The sequence below is a fragment of the Sinocyclocheilus anshuiensis genome, unplaced genomic scaffold, assembly GCF_001515605.1.
Source record: "Sinocyclocheilus anshuiensis isolate Anshui unplaced genomic scaffold, SAMN03320099.WGS_v1.1 scaffold728, whole genome shotgun sequence".
NCBI classification, from domain to species: Eukaryota; Metazoa; Chordata; class Actinopteri; order Cypriniformes; family Cyprinidae; genus Sinocyclocheilus; species Sinocyclocheilus anshuiensis.
The window spans coordinates 1,290,551-1,305,914 of NW_015555767.1; the positions used below are offsets into that span (position 1 = coordinate 1,290,551).

Here is a 15,364-nt window from a genome sequence, read left to right on the forward strand (position 1 = left end):
ATCATGGGTGAAAGTACGGATGGAGATAGTGAAGGTATGCCTTGGCAGGATGTGTCAAGGAAGAGGAATACGGAGTGTATATTTACATTTAGTTAAAAGTGGTTGTAAAACATGAGCTCCAGTGGCGCAGATAGATAAGCGTGTGTCGTAGGCTTTTTGACACGATCGATCCGGGTTCGATCCCGCCTAACTTTTTGCCGAACTTTTTTTTTCCTCCCTTTTCAAATCTCGTATCCCATCGTAACGGCATTTATTTTCAATAAAAATTAAGGAAATAATCAAAAAGTTTAAAATAAAGTATCGGGTAGGTTTAGGGTAGGTGTAGGGAGGGCTTTATTGTACCAATAAGGTGGCATCCATTTAATAATTTAAATGTAAATTATAATTTACACTCAATACGTTATTATTGCATACTGTTTTACATTGTACTACAATACTGAAGTGCAGATAATTGCCAATATTTGCAACAAGTTTTGCAAATTTTACAAATTTTACAAATTTTACAAACAAATTTTAACATAGTGTAAATAGGTATTTGCACTTAGTGTAAATAGCATATTGCTAAAAATACTGCTATTTTCACTTAGTGTAAATAGAATCCATTGCTAATACGAGATTTGAAAAGGGAGGGAAAAAAAGTTCGGCAAAGGAAAGTGAACTAGCTAGATCTAAAGGTACTCATGTAGCAAGTAACACAAACCTGCCTGTGGGAAGACGGTCAATTGAGATTCCGTCTTTTACAGAAAATCAAAAGCAAACAGAAATAATCACATGTTGCAAAAAGATTAACAAGGATACACTAATTATGGATAAAATCAGCTTTGTGACTTTCATCTGTAAGATTGTGAATGTGGCAATGCAGCAACAGAGAAAAAGTGACAGAATTAAGACAATAGTACAGGCAGCTACAGAGCTGTTGGGGATAAAAGATATTAAGGCTGAAATGATTCATGAGATGCTGAACCCTACTAATTATGATGGATTGTCTCAAGGTGATTAACATATTCATGGTATTTCATATCCTCCAATGGAATGCCAGAAGTTTACTTGCGAATGGGCAAGAGTTCAAGAAGATCATAACTGACATGGATGTTGTGCCTGATCTTATTTGTATTCAAGAGTCATGGTTAAGACCACACTTGGAATTTGTCTTGCCAGGGTATAGTTCTGTTAGATGTGATAGAATTGGATCACAAGGGGGAGGATGTGTAACATTCATTAAAGATAATCTAGCATATAGAAGGATAAATGTTCAAAATGAATATGGGTTTATTTTTTTGTTTTTTTGTTATTTTTAAAAAAAATTTTGTGATTATAACTATGCTAAGTACATGAAGCCCTGAAGTTGCACACCCCAGTACAGTAGGTGGCGGTATGCACCTGAACAAGTTGGTTGCGACCCGCCAGTAAAACCAGAGAGAGCGAGAGAGAGAGAGAGAGACCGGTTAGACACTTGTCAACTTTCTTCCACGTCTTCAAGATTTCTTTTATCGTCGACTTCAACCTGAGATTCAGTGAACTGTTAAAGTTGGATGTATTAATTCGGTTCGCACGCATTTGAACTCATCTTACATGTGTTCAAATGTGTCGATAGAAAGAATAACGTGAGGAAGAGCTTGCAACGGGACAGGTGAGTAAACGCTATTTTTTTATTTTTATTTATTTATTTAATTTTTTAAGAGTAAAGGCTATGTTTCTTGTCAGGGAGTGTGTTATTATGTGAAATATACGGTACACAACAGCTGAAATTCTAACTTCTTGTTTTTTTTTTGTTATACTGTTTGAAATCTTCTGTGTAAGGCTCAGGAGTCGTCAGGACTATAAGATGTTTCGTCCAATAATTGCATTAGGTTGCAAAGGTTCTTTGAAAATGTTTTATTTTTGTAGTTCTGCTGGCTAGATGACGCAGAAACTGCTTACTCAACCTTTAAACAACTTCATACAACCATCCTAGAAACTGTGTGCAGCTTTAAAGTATTAAATATAATAAAAGCAAAGCTAAATGAAATAAATAATAAATAAATAATCTTCCTCTTTTTGAATGCTGTACTCCCAAAAACATCAGAAAAATACTGGAAGTGTGGAAGAGACAGAATAGTATTGATATTACAAGACATTACAATCAATTGTATACATTTCATATCCTCTTACTCTTAAATCCTCCAGTTCCAGAGGCCACTGGACAACTATGAAGCTACTTCACCCATCAAAGAGCCTCCTTTATTTGCTCCTAACCTTCGGTAACATGCAGATTTCTTTTTGTGTGTGTGTGAATTTATATATTGTGATGATTTTTCTTCATATTTCTTCATGAAAAAGCACTTTCAGAAAGGTAGATATGACACTTAAGTTAATTATAAAAATTAGCCAACTACGCTGAAGGTATTTAAGGGGCCAGTATCTTTTTAATACATCACTATCCTATTAGGTAAATAGTTTCCAATCTGAACAGTATTTATCTTGGTCAAAAACAAGGATCTAAACTAAATCTTATTAGTTAATACTAGTATGCTAGAATGCTAATTTGTTTTACAATCACATATGTTCTTCTAAAATCCTTTTTACTCTCTCTTTCCTGCTAGGACCCTTTCTAGGTGGGATGTTGATCCCTGTTGCAGTGAACATTGGGGATACTGCGATTTTCACTTGTAATGAGACATGTAATGGACATCTCTTATGGACATTCCACACTAACAATGAAAATCTGGAAGTTTTAAAATGTATCCAAGAGATTTGCACCAAAGGAGACAACTTTAAGAACAGAGTGAGCCTTAAGCCTGGAAACATGTCTCTAGGCCTGTATCCTGTTCTGTACAATGATGAAGGCTGGTACATGGTCAAATGTGATTCAGTGTTTTGCTGTGAATTCCACTTAGAAGCTCTTGGTAAGTTCTTATTTTTTAGTTAGCGATGACACATGATTATTTAATGGTAATGTTTATCACCCTAAATAAGGTGCTTACCACTGTTAGATGTGATCTAATGCGTTGTATTGTTTCCTTTCATTGTTTAGTACCAACTACTGTGAGCACCTCAGTCAGAAGCAACATCACACTACCCTGCTACGCACGCACAGAGAAACGAATTACTGATGACGCTGTGAACATCCTGTGGAAAAAAGATGGCCAAACGGTGTTACAAGTTCAAAAAGGAATTACAACATATGGCTCAGGTTTTACAGGCAGGGCATCAATTTCACTTCACCATTATAAGCACGGAGATCTTTCCCTTAACATGCTCAGGGTCACCACATCAGATAAGGGATTGTTCCGGTGCTATCACAGAACTACAGAAGAACAGGGTTATCCTGGTGCTGTCACTCTCAATGTTACAGGTTGTTAAATATTAAATTTTTTACACTTTCTTTTTTCTCCTGTAATAGAAAAAAAAAATGTTTAAATAAAACTGTGAAATTCTTTCTTCAGCTGATCAAAAGTTCTATGCAAAAAAGTTTGGTGGAAATCTCACCCTGGACCTGTTTGGCTCTGACCGTGTAAAGGTAACTTTCACCGGTCATGATGCAGATGAGACCCCTGTTTGCAGTGTGTTAGGGAACAACACTACATGCTCATCTGAGTACACGCACAGAGTGTCTGTCATAAATGACTTCCTCGTGCTGCGCGAGTTAACGTCCACTGATACAGGCACATTTACTGTGAAAAACAAGATGGATGAAGTCATTGGTGTCAACACTGTCACTGTGGAGGGTAAGTTTGAAATCAAACTAATTTCATTTTTTGTTGTTTAATTTGTTCTTTTCAGTTTAATAATTGGCTTTCGTTTGCATTCAGATCTAAGTCCCTTTCTTTGTCATGCACAGGTGTGACCCAGAGACATCACTACATAACTCTGCCTGTGCTAATTGATTTCATTCTCATTTGCCTGTTCCTTTGCTGCCAATATCATAGACAGTCGCAAGCACAGCAGTATCGCTGCAGTTATAATGCAATACAGTCTAATGTGAATATAAATCCAGAACCGATGAGAGAGCCTGCATGCATTGGATTGTCGCAACAAGAAACCAACCCAGAGCCTGACGTTCGTCCACACACACCTGTCGAGGAGACCATGCCTGAGCCTGTGAGGCCCACTGAGAAGCAAGACAACACTGAAGAGTATATTACTTGTGGAATAGGAATTGGAGAAACAGTATAGGAATACTTTTAAGAGAACTGAAAAACTGCTCAAATGTTCTTCCTCTGCTGTATTATATGCTATGAAAAAGATGGCATTAGATTTAATTGGATATTCTTTGAGCAACTGCATAACTGCCAGTGAACAATATGTGAAACTTGAAGAGAAATTAATTATATTTTTACTTCAGGAAGGCCTTATAGCTGCAGTCTTGTTGGTAAAATTTAGGAAAAAAATGTTTTGGCAAAAAAGATCAATTTTCCATCAATAGTGTAGCGATGTATGAAGCACAGCTCACACAGAAGTCACTTTCAATTCCAATTAGCCACAGAATGTAAAATTAATGTAAAATACTTTAATTACAAATCACATAATGGCCTTTTTCCTGATATGTTTACATTGCTGATAGGCATCTTAAATCATTAAGGTTGGGCTGCACAACTATTATTCTTGCCATAATGATAATGTCAGATGTGGCCACACTGTGCTGCTTCTTATTAAGCATTATTCAGCACTTTTTCATGATAAACTTTATTCTGCACTTTTTCTATTCTACTACTAAACTTGTGGTATAAGCTTTTTTTATTGAATTGGTTTTATTAAGTAAAAAAAATAAAGTAATACACACAATGTTTACAGTGTATCTGTGTATTCTATTAACGTTTATGATCAAAAGTCACATTATATGAATGTGTGACTATGACTAATCTATTAACAAATTCAAATCATGAAATTTACAGAAGATGAAAAGGTATATTACTGTTATGTCTTAATAGCTACTGTAATGGCTTTAGTAGTAACTGTTTTAGTTATTTTACCAGACTGAATGTCAGAATATAATTATATTATACATTAATATTTATATCATACTATACTATTAATTTAAAGAGTTTTCCTTTTATATATGTGTATGTATGTATATATATATTATATATATTGAGTTATTTACTGTGACTTTTCAGTGTTCCTAATGATTTTTGTTCTTTATAAAATTGGAAAAAATATAACAAAATCAGATATTGTACAGTTGCGATCTCTTTTAATTCCAATAACCAACAAATGTACACAAATGACATAAAAACAAGAATCCAGTATAAGCGTGATGTCATGACCAAAAATATGGAAATCAAACTATTTTAGGTTCCAAGTAATAAAAATCTGACAAATAACATGGTTTTACAGCATTGATTATACAAAATATATATTTTGTTTAAAATCCTCAAAAGCTAAAATCACCCAGGATTTGACCACTTTTGTGGCATCATGGCAGGGCTGGCATTTGTTGACTACATGACAATCCCCCATCAGGGATTGTAGGTGGGGGGAGTGAATGTACAGCGCTCTCTCCCACCTTCAATACCACGACTGAGGTGCCCTTGAGCAAGGCACCGAACCCCCAACTGCTCCCCGGGCGCCGCAGCAAAAAAATGGCTGCCCACTGCTCCGGGTGTGTGTTCACGGTATGTGTGTGTGTTCACTGCTGTGTGTGTGCACTTTGGATGGGATAAATGCAGAGCACTAATTCCGAGTATGGGTCACCATACTTGGCCACATGTCACTTCACAAATGATCTAAGAGCTAAGAAATTCAAACCAGGAGATTATGACACAAACCATGTTTTCATATGTCATGAGTAAAACTATATCTGGGACCGCATCTCTGTTTTCATGTGTCTGTGCAGGCTACAGTGAACACGATACCTTGTGCGTACATCTGTGTATGTTTAGTCACTCTGAGAACTCCAGAATCCTTAAAAACTCAAATGACCACAAATTCTGCCAAAAGATATCCTTGTGGTAAACTTGAAAATATCTGAATAGCATAACCATAATGTAACTAAAGCTTCCTAATATCCTGCTGATAAACACAGCTGGATTAGTGTTGAACTCTAATTGGCTGAACTAGATCGTTCAGCTCAATAAAAGGCTTTAGAGATCTATACTGTACTGTACATGGCAAAGCAAATCACTACTGGAGTGATAAACAGGTGAGTGCCAGAAACATTGTTGCTATTGAGACATAAGAAAACAAATCTAATGAAAGAATGCCATGGAAAAATTGGTTTATATTTATGCAGCATGATTGTGTCAGTATCAAATTCAGACTTGATTTTGAATAGACTTGAATTTAAAATATGCTGTTTTTCAGATTGCAAGATGAAGAACTTTGTTATGACCAATATGGTGCTGATGTGAGTACATTGATTTCATTTACTTTATATATTTTGGTCAATCATGATTCATCAGTTCATTTACACATGCTTTGATCACTTTGATACTTCTCTTTTAGATCACCTCAGCTAAGGTAAGACCATTCATATCATCATCATTCGACCATTTTTAGAAGCTGCGTCTGATCAATGGTCTGGTTACTGGTGTAAATGGAGTTAACCCTCTGTTGGTGGGTGGTCTGAACACACCTGTGCTTTCTGGTGGTCCTGCTGTTATAGGACAGCCTCCATTAGCACAGGTAGGAACTGAAGATTTACCACTTAAAGGAAAAGTACCCCCAAATATGAAAATATGCTGAAAATCTACTCAGACCATCCAAGATGTTAATGAGTTTGTTTCTTTTTTAATCTGAACTGATTTGGAGAAATTTAACATTACATCACTTGCTCTGCAGTGAATGGGTGCTGTCAGAATGAGAGTCCAAACAGCTGATCAAAACATCACAATAATCCACAAGTGATCCACACGACTCCAGCCCATCAATTAATGCCTTGTAAAGTGAAAAGCTACGTGTTTATAAGAAACAAATCTGTTGTTATAGCATTTTAACTTTAAAACATCACTTCTGGCCAAAATACGAGTCCATAATGATCCATAATAACACTTCCTCCAGTGAAAATGTCCATCCCCTGTTGTGGTCTCACATCAAAATCCACCGGCATATTTGTTTTGATTTGTTCTGGATTTTCTTTTTTTACTTGTAAATGATGTTTGATCTGTGCATATTTCTCTCCGAAATTAAGATGAGTTTACTTTTTCAATGGAGAAAGCAGTTTTATGGATAGTGGATTTTAGCTATGGTTTGAAGTTAAAAACATCTTGATGGATTTATTTATTACAAACACAGCTGGAGTCTGTACTGGAGTCATGTGGATTGCTTGTGGATTATTGTGATGTTTTTATCAGCGGTTTGAACCCTAACTTTCACTTTAGCAAGTGAAGTAATGTTATTTTCTCCAAATCTATTCTGATGAAGTGACAAATTTATCTACAGTACATCTTGGATGGCCTGAGGGTGAGTAAATGTTCAGCAAATTTAAATTTTTTTGGGTGAACTATTGTCCCACTAAAAGATAATGTTTTACACAGACAATAACAAACTCGTTTGTGTCTGACAGATTCTGCCTGCTGCTGTTCTTCCTCCATTTGTGCTTCAGCACCCACCTGTGGCCGCAGTTCCCTATGGTCCCCCCAACATTGGACCTCAGCTGGCTTACCCTTTCGCTTCAACTAATGGGGTATTTGTTCATTTTTATTCACAATGTTTGTGCAACAATATGCATTTAATTCTGTCTAAATTAATGTAATTTGGGGTGTTGTTGTGGACTGTTCTGATCAACAGGGTTTGCCGTATTACATTGGTGGGCCCCAGAATCAACCAGCCATAATGCCTCCGCAGCAACAAGTTGCGGTACAAAACAAGTTGCTAGTACTATTCTAATACTATAAATTATATGTATGGGCTATAAATATATTCATGAAACTCATTCATAATACTTTTAGGCTGGACAAGGCCCTACTGGAAATAATCAAGCTGTACCATCAGGCTCACTAACTAGATTTAAGGTACATTTGAAGAAGCAATTACTGGCAAAACCATTGTTTTATAAGGCCAATTTTGGCCACTGATTCAAAATCTCCTCTGTAAAAACCTTTAACTTTATCCTATTCACATGTAGTATGCTTAAAACTACTAATAACTAACTGGTTATTATCTATTCAGTTCATATGATTTCTGATATGTAAGTTTGTAGAAAAAAGTGTACTGTAACTTCATTGTTTAGCAATATGCAGTGTTTGTGCAACGTTCAAAAGACAGAATTCTTGCCCTCCACATAACTGTGTTAAATCATTCTTCTCAGCGCTCCTTCCTCAGAAGGACCACTGCAAGACCACCTGTCTCAATCACCCAGGTTTGTAGAAAAAAATATTTTGTATTTTTCAAAAATCTATTGAGTGGTAGCCTGCATTATAATATGATTTATCATCTATACAGATGCCAGCCCAGGTCAACCCTGCAGTGTCTGGAAATCCTGTTGGGTAAATTTGAGTGAAGCATGTGTTGAAATAGCTTAGGTGTGTTTTATACATGTGTTGACACAGTTACACATTGTTTTTATTGTACAATAATTAATACTCTTGCTGAGAAGCTGATTGAGTTTGTTTCTTTTCACAGATACTTTCAAGAGATCTTCTCTTCTCTGCAATAAATGTAATTTTTTATTTAGGATATTACAGAATTATTGATAAGTATAATGTACTTTAGTAAAATGTCTAATGCTTTGCTTTATACTGACAAATTGTCAACAGTTGTAACAAATGTTTATACTGAATATTGAATAAAAGTCGCTAGTTTGTTGCAACAGTGAATATTTTCACCCTCTTAATCATATGATAATATTATGGCCACACTTGAAAGGTTGTTTATTGTGTTATATTGCCATCTACTGGCAACAGTGTTCATGAAGTTACTGCGGAACATTTTTAAAAAGAAAGAAAGAAATAGCAATTCCACTGTAAGTATTTATTTTATCTTTTGAAATGTATTAATATAATAATACAATTAATACTATCATGATAATCATCATCATCCACATTATCACTGTTTTAAAAAGATCAATTTAATCTATTTGTTTTTCTATTCCCTGTCCCTAATTTGTCTCAGTACCTCACTCATCTCTCTATTAAGGCTACACTGTAAAAAAATTCCGTAAATCTTTCAGTAAAAAAAACGGCAGCTGTGGTTGCCGGAATTTTACCGTAAAAAATACAGTAGCAACATTTTAGGTTTTACGGTTTTAACTTAAATTTACAGTTAAATACCATAATTGCATTAACTGATATAATGTTAATATACCAACCTATTGAAGTAGCTTACTGAAATCTGGTTTGTACCTTTGTAATACATTGATAACCACCAAATACAGGTGGTGATGAGAAAGTCACATGATGAACCAAAGCCCATCACAAGCAGCTTTTACATAATAGCATATATAGAAGGTGCACAGTGTCATTCACACAAACACTAAACACCATCATGGTAACACACATGAAACTGAAATAATGCAATAAACATTCATTTAACAACATTAGGTGTAACACGCAACCCTAATATGCAAAACTGATAAGAAAAAACTAATAAGAATCAGTTATTTAACAAAAAAACATCAAATTTGAAATGTAACGCAGGGAATTCTGGGAATGTCAATTTACGCTATTACTGTAAATTTACATTATTCACTGTAAATTATACTGTCTTTTTCACTTCCAAAAACGGTATACTACCGTAAAATTACATGTAATGTCCAATACCGTTTTTCACCGTATATAGTAGGGGAATTTACCATTAACCATTTAACAGGTTTTTACTGTAGCATTTTTACAGTCTTTTACCATTAAATTCATGGTCATTTTTTACAGTGTATGCATTATTTTGCAGTCAGTCTCTGACAAAGCTCATTTCTGATGTGTCCACTGGTTCACATAGACTTCTATTTAAAGAAATCCATAAGAATTATTATGATTCACACTATGTCGAAACTATGGTTGCTACAGAAAAGATTGTATTAGCCTACCACATAATGGCATCAGGACAGAAAAAGTCGCAAATCATCAAAAGTTACACAGACATAGACATAAAATAATATTTGTTCATAATATACCATTTAAACGTAGGTCAATAAGATTTTGTTTAGAGAGAGAGAGATAGATAGATAGATAGATAGATACTTTCTTTTATTAAAATACTTTTAATAAATACTATTATTCTGCATTATGCAGAATACATTAAAGCAACCAAAGGTGGTTTTTAAAATTCTGTTCTTCTGAACATTATAGCTAAAAAAAAAAAAATCATACAATTGGAGTAATGGCTGCTGAAAATTAAGCTTTTAAAATATAAAATATAAAAAATATTTTATATTGTAATAATAAATCACAATATTACTGTTTTACTGCATTTTTTTATCAAATAAAGCCTTGGCGAGCCTTGATGATCATAAGAGACTCCAAAAAATTGTACAGACCCCAAACGGTAAAGTGTGTGATTCAGCACAGGTATTTTAAGTAGAGTGCAAATGTTATATGTCACAACTACTGTGCTTATCAAGGGCAGGATATAAACAGTTTTGAGGTTGACAAGTTTGTAATGCAAATAAATAATTTCTGATGCCTCAAAAACAATCAATCAACAAACAACCCCCCCCAGGGTACAGACAGACCTTGTTAATTATAAAATAAAATAAAATAAAATAAAATAAATATATAGAGTTTTGCTGTGTACAGCTACATGAAATAGGGTTACATGATTAAACATGTTGGTTATTTATTATAACCAAACCTACACAGGCTATTTCTAAAATTGAAAGTATAGTCTAAAAATATATATATTAAATAGTCAGAATTTTGCAGATTGATTTTTAATGCCATCTACTGGACTCCTAAGGTTCTTGCACATTTTAGAAATAAGAAAGTTCACTACAGCTGAGGAAATAAACCATTTTAGTCTGGTTCTTCTGTCTGGAATACTCAGCCCCTGAACCATGTAATCACTACGTGGAGATGACCACACTAATTGCCATAATTATTGTTTTGAAGAGAATGGTTAAATCTTGTTTTTTCATTCTCAGCCAGACAATAATTTGTCTCCTTACCTCACAGAACAAACAGCTCTTCATTTGGCCTGCGTATTAGTCTGTGAGTCTGTGAGAAAGCTCAGTTCTGATCTAAAGCACTGGTGCATGTGCTCTATATCTGTTAAGCATTAAATGTTTTTAATGCATACGTCTTCAACCCTGCTCCTGGGGACCCACTGTCCTGCAGAGTTCAGCTCCAACCCTAATCAAACACACCTGAACCAGCTAATCAAGGTCTTCAGGATCACTTGAAAAGTCAGAGGCCAGGTGTGCTGAAGCAGGTTGGAAATAATCTTTGCAGGACAGTGGGTCCCCAGGAGCAGGGCTGAAGACCTATGTTTTAACGACTTAATAATAATGATAATTAATCAAAACACAAATACTGTGCATATACAGACATACTCAAACCCAGACAATAAATTGATGGAAACAATTAGCAGCTCAGTTGACCATAATGATACATGTCTATATATGATGGGGTATAGACAAATTGAGGCACATGACACACCGTATGTGTCACAGCTACAGCAACCTGATATTATAAGAGGACATGCAGCAGTTTAAAAGCAAAGGGGAAAAGAAGCTAATAGTTTGCACTTCTGCTCTGCCTTGAATGTACTTATTTTTCTTTAATATTCTGCATTTATTGTCTGTTATTGATGTATTGCATTTATTGATTATTATTAGTATATATAGACAGCACCAGTAAGGAGTCTTTCAAAAATGTATCTAAATATTTTATTTCTAAGGACTGTGTCGCAATGATTTTAGACTTTAGTATATGTTCATTTTCATTGATTTTTCTTTTTTTATCCACAGATAACCAAGATGAAGTTTCAGGCCATCTTTTCCATGGCTGGTCTTCTCAGCATTTGCACTTGTGCTCCTGTAAGTGTCCAATGATAAATGCATGTCTTCATCTGGAATCGATAGTAACAAATCTGTTTGTGTTTCTCAGATCTACCAGCCACAAATTGGAATAATGGCAAGTAACAGTAATGAGGTATGTTTCTTGTGCATTTTGTCATGAATTTTATTCTAAATATTATATATTAAATTATACCATTTAAAAGTTTAGGGTCAATAAGATGTTTTAAAAGTTTCTTTTGCTCACCAAGACTGCATTTATTTGATCAAAAACAAAGTAAAAGCAGTAATACTGCAAAATATTATTACAAATTAAAATAATGCTTTTCTATTTTAATACTTCAATATATAATTTAAGGCTGTGGCAAAGCTGAATTTTCAGCATCATTACTCCAGTCTTCAGTGTCACACGATCCTTCAGAAATCATTCTATTATGCTGATTTGCTGACTTTTTTGGGATTAATTGATTAATAGAAAGTTTAAAAGAAATATTTTGATTAATTGTAAATGTCTTTACTGTCAAAAAATATGGTGTATAAATACATATATTAAATTACTAATCCCAAACTTTTGAATGGTAGTGTACATTTTTGTTTTCTGTTATGCTCATGTCTCTTTTTCCTTCTTTGTAGGTTTTGCGTCTCAATGGACTCACTCTGGCAGGTGTGGGTTTGGGTCCAGCACAGGTAATTCAGCATCCAGTCATGTAAAAAAAACTAATATGAAGATAGCTTGAACATTTGAGGGTAAAATCTGCCATAACGTAATTGCCTTGTATATGACAGAGATATATAATTTCTTAACCTGAAACAAGGAATTAACTGTTATCTTAATATGGTGTTCTGTTGGTATGGTATGATGCTCATAAAGGGCTCATTTAAATCTTTGCTTTCTTTCTCCTTAGGGAACTGCATTTTTCCCTCCCTTCCTAATTCGGCAGCAGCCCCCACAGGTGCTAAACTTCAACCCTGCGATGCAGGGACCCTTCCTGCCCCCTCAAATAAACCAGCTGAACCCAGCACAGTTGCCCCCATTGCTGCAGGAGCAGCCTATACCTGGCATTGGTCCCAACAATGGCTTACCAACACAGAACCTTCCCCCGGTACAGACAGACAGGGAACATCGTGCACTCATGGATTTTTTGCTCCTTTTTTTTGTTCCACAAGTTTTTTTAAATTATTCTCACAAATTTTGTCTGGAGAGTAAAAAAAGTCATGTTTGTTTTTAGGGATTTCCATTCTTCCTGACTAATCTATATCCTCTGAGGAACACTCCTGTAAGGCTGATACCCAACCAGAACACTGGCCCAAGTATTCAAGGCTGGGACACAATGCAACCAATGCAGCCAGTGCAACCAATGCAACCAATGCAACCAATGCAGCCAGTGCAACCAATGCAACCAATGCAACCAATGCAGCCAGTGCAACCAATGCAACCAATGCAACCAATACAACCAATCCAGGTATTGTAAAACCATTTTTCCTCACATTTTCTTCTCCTTTCAATTGATTGACTAGGCAAAAATGTGATTTTTACAAAGAAAAATGATTAAATGAAAAGTGTATTTATTACCTCCAAGAAAGAAACAATGAAAATGCATTTTTGTTTGAAACATCTCAAAAATATTAAATATATTTAATATACTGAATACATAATTATTTTAATAAATAGTTAATAAATATTTAATATTAAATTATTACATTTAATTACATGAATCACATTACTCTGATGTAGTCTTAAGGGACTTGTATTTGTGTTTTCTTAGACATTTTACAGAGAATGTTTCCCATTTTTCAGAACAGGGGAAAGTCAGACCCGAAGGTAACGTCTGCTCCTGATTACCGTGGTGATCGGCCCGGTCCGGGAACTGGAGAGGTGTTTTCAGAAGCAATCTTTTGTTAACATGTTGTTAATAACCAAACCTGACAAAATATTGCTGGACAGAATAATTACTGTAGAATTTGTAGACAGTTTGTTAACCAGCTCTGTCTCTGACAGGGGCATCCTGGATTCCCATTGTTTGAGCCATAGGCTCAGAAGATTTCATTATTAAAAAGGTATTAAAATTGGTATATTATAATAGGATATCATTCCAGTTAATTTATCAGTATGTAAATTTGTCGTTGGCTTTCCAGATATCCCACCATGGAGACCCCTCAAAGGAGACATTTTTGTTCAACTTGGACATATCCATATGTTACCAAATAAATAAAAGATGATCGATTTATATTGTCTATAGTTATTATTATTATTTTTTTATGTTGAAAATTGTCTTTTGTACTTCTACTGAAACTTGATTAGGAGCAGTGCTTTCTTGCATTAACAATTAAGAATAAATCACCCAACTTCAGTGACAAAATGATCAAAGTCAGAGTGTTGATGCTAATAGTTTTAATGAGCAGATTCTCAAGAGTAATGATTAAAGCAGAAAATTCAGCAATCTGTGGTTGAGTGAACAACTATAAAGAGGCATTAATTAGCAATAAAATAAAAAACTACATTATACATTGAAATTCTATGCTGAGTTATATAATAGCTGGATGTTCATCTGTGGAAAAAGAAGAAGAGGTTATTTAAAGGCAAAGGTTTTTAATCAAACTGATTTTATTTATTGTATGTACTGCAATCTGTCCTACCAATGTGGTTTTTGTATATGGTTCTTTCCTAGTTTGTCCCACGATCACTTTCAGACTCTGCCTGGAGAATCAGAGTCAAAAGCTATGTTGAAAGAATTAATGAACGAACAAACAAACAAACAACAAACAAATAAATAAATAAATAAAAATAAGAGAATCTAAAATATATATTCAAATAATTCAAAACCAGCTGTCATTCTTAACTTGAGAACCAAAATACTGACCTTTATGAATGCAGGGAGCTGCAAAGACAACCAGGACATTCAAAAGACCAAGAAAAAAAAATACATTGAAACAAGAAAGAGAATACTGTTAGGTGAAAAATGATTCTAGGTACTGGCAGATATCTATAATGTAACTGATGTGATATTAGTACATAGTCCTGATTACTTACAAGCTGTGTAATGCCATATTCAAATGAGATTCTTTGCTGTTGGGAACAAATATAGAACAGATGGTTTTTATTTGATTGAATAAAAAAAAAGAAAAGAAATAGTGACCAGATATGCAAGGTCATTCAAAGACTACAGATGAAGGTGACATGACTTACCGTTGCAGTTGGATTGTATATGAGCTTCACATAAGGCTGTTAGATATAGAAAGTATATTTACAGAGTTTGATTTGGTAAACTGAATTTAAAGTTCTTTTAATGTTGTAATCTTTCTGTTTATTTGATATTTTATTAAGCATGTTGAATGTTCATTATAACGCCTGTTACCTGAGGGCCATAGAGGGAGAAACCCTGACCGTACTAAAAGTGATAAAAAATATTAATTTAAGTACACTACAAAGAAATCTTATGGAACTTATTTCACAATAATAAAACAAGTTTTATAATAAAAACAACTTTACCCCCAGTT

The 15,364-nt window shown here is 34.6% G+C and overlaps 3 protein-coding genes across 4 annotated transcripts; all 3 read left to right on the forward strand.

Moving 5' to 3' along the window:
- The first annotated feature begins 1,429 nt into the window (after positions 1 to 1,429).
- Positions 1,430 to 4,421, forward strand: LOC107674196 (uncharacterized). 2 transcript variants are annotated; one of them, XM_016468096.1, is made up of 6 exons: positions 1,430 to 1,630; positions 2,167 to 2,240; positions 2,583 to 2,885; positions 3,014 to 3,334; positions 3,426 to 3,707; positions 3,821 to 4,421. In XM_016468096.1, exons 2-6 carry the CDS (start codon positions 2,189 to 2,191, stop codon positions 4,153 to 4,155), a joined length of 1,293 nt encoding a protein of 430 aa, XP_016323582.1. In that variant the 5' UTR covers positions 1,430 to 1,630; positions 2,167 to 2,188; the 3' UTR covers positions 4,156 to 4,421. The 2 variants fall into 2 exon arrangements, with proteins under 2 accessions (XP_016323582.1, XP_016323583.1); XM_016468097.1 differs by lacking the exon at positions 2,167 to 2,240.
- Positions 4,422 to 6,086: 1,665 nt separating this feature from the next.
- LOC107674192 (protein transport protein SEC31-like) lies at positions 6,087 to 8,409 on the forward strand. The gene is made up of 9 exons (XM_016468091.1): positions 6,087 to 6,121; positions 6,283 to 6,325; positions 6,424 to 6,438; positions 6,478 to 6,603; positions 7,484 to 7,603; positions 7,708 to 7,776; positions 7,869 to 7,931; positions 8,228 to 8,278; positions 8,362 to 8,409. Exons 1-9 carry the CDS (start codon positions 6,087 to 6,089, stop codon positions 8,407 to 8,409), a joined length of 570 nt encoding a protein of 189 aa, XP_016323577.1.
- A 3,418-nt stretch (positions 8,410 to 11,827) lies between these two features.
- LOC107674208 (uncharacterized) lies at positions 11,828 to 13,898 on the forward strand. Its single transcript, XM_016468111.1, has 7 exons — positions 11,828 to 11,887; positions 11,958 to 12,002; positions 12,500 to 12,553; positions 12,772 to 12,969; positions 13,096 to 13,251; positions 13,644 to 13,742; positions 13,866 to 13,898. Exons 1-7 carry the CDS (start codon positions 11,828 to 11,830, stop codon positions 13,896 to 13,898), a joined length of 645 nt encoding a protein of 214 aa, XP_016323597.1.
- Positions 13,899 to 15,364: the final 1,466 nt, after the last annotated feature.

Coding starts and splice junctions, on each gene's coding strand:
- LOC107674196 (XM_016468096.1), top strand. CDS start 2,189: ATGAAGCTACTTCACCCATCAAAGAGCCTCCTTTATTTGCTCCTAACC. Junction 3,335..3,425: donor TGTCACTCTCAATGTTACAG/GTTGTTAAATAT, acceptor TTCTTTCTTCAG/CTGATCAAAAGTTCTATGCA. Junction 3,708..3,820: donor CAACACTGTCACTGTGGAGG/GTAAGTTTGAAA, acceptor TGTCATGCACAG/GTGTGACCCAGAGACATCAC.
- LOC107674192 (XM_016468091.1), top strand. CDS start 6,087: ATGGCAAAGCAAATCACTACTGGAGTGATAAACAG. Junction 6,122..6,282: donor ACTACTGGAGTGATAAACAG/GTGAGTGCCAGA, acceptor GCTGTTTTTCAG/ATTGCAAGATGAAGAACTTT. Junction 8,279..8,361: donor CACCTGTCTCAATCACCCAG/GTTTGTAGAAAA, acceptor TCATCTATACAG/ATGCCAGCCCAGGTCAACCC.
- LOC107674208 (XM_016468111.1), top strand. CDS start 11,828: ATGAAGTTTCAGGCCATCTTTTCCATGGCTGGTCTTCTCAGCATTTGC. Junction 11,888..11,957: donor GCATTTGCACTTGTGCTCCT/GTAAGTGTCCAA, acceptor TGTGTTTCTCAG/ATCTACCAGCCACAAATTGG. Junction 12,554..12,771: donor TGGGTTTGGGTCCAGCACAG/GTAATTCAGCAT, acceptor CTTTCTCCTTAG/GGAACTGCATTTTTCCCTCC.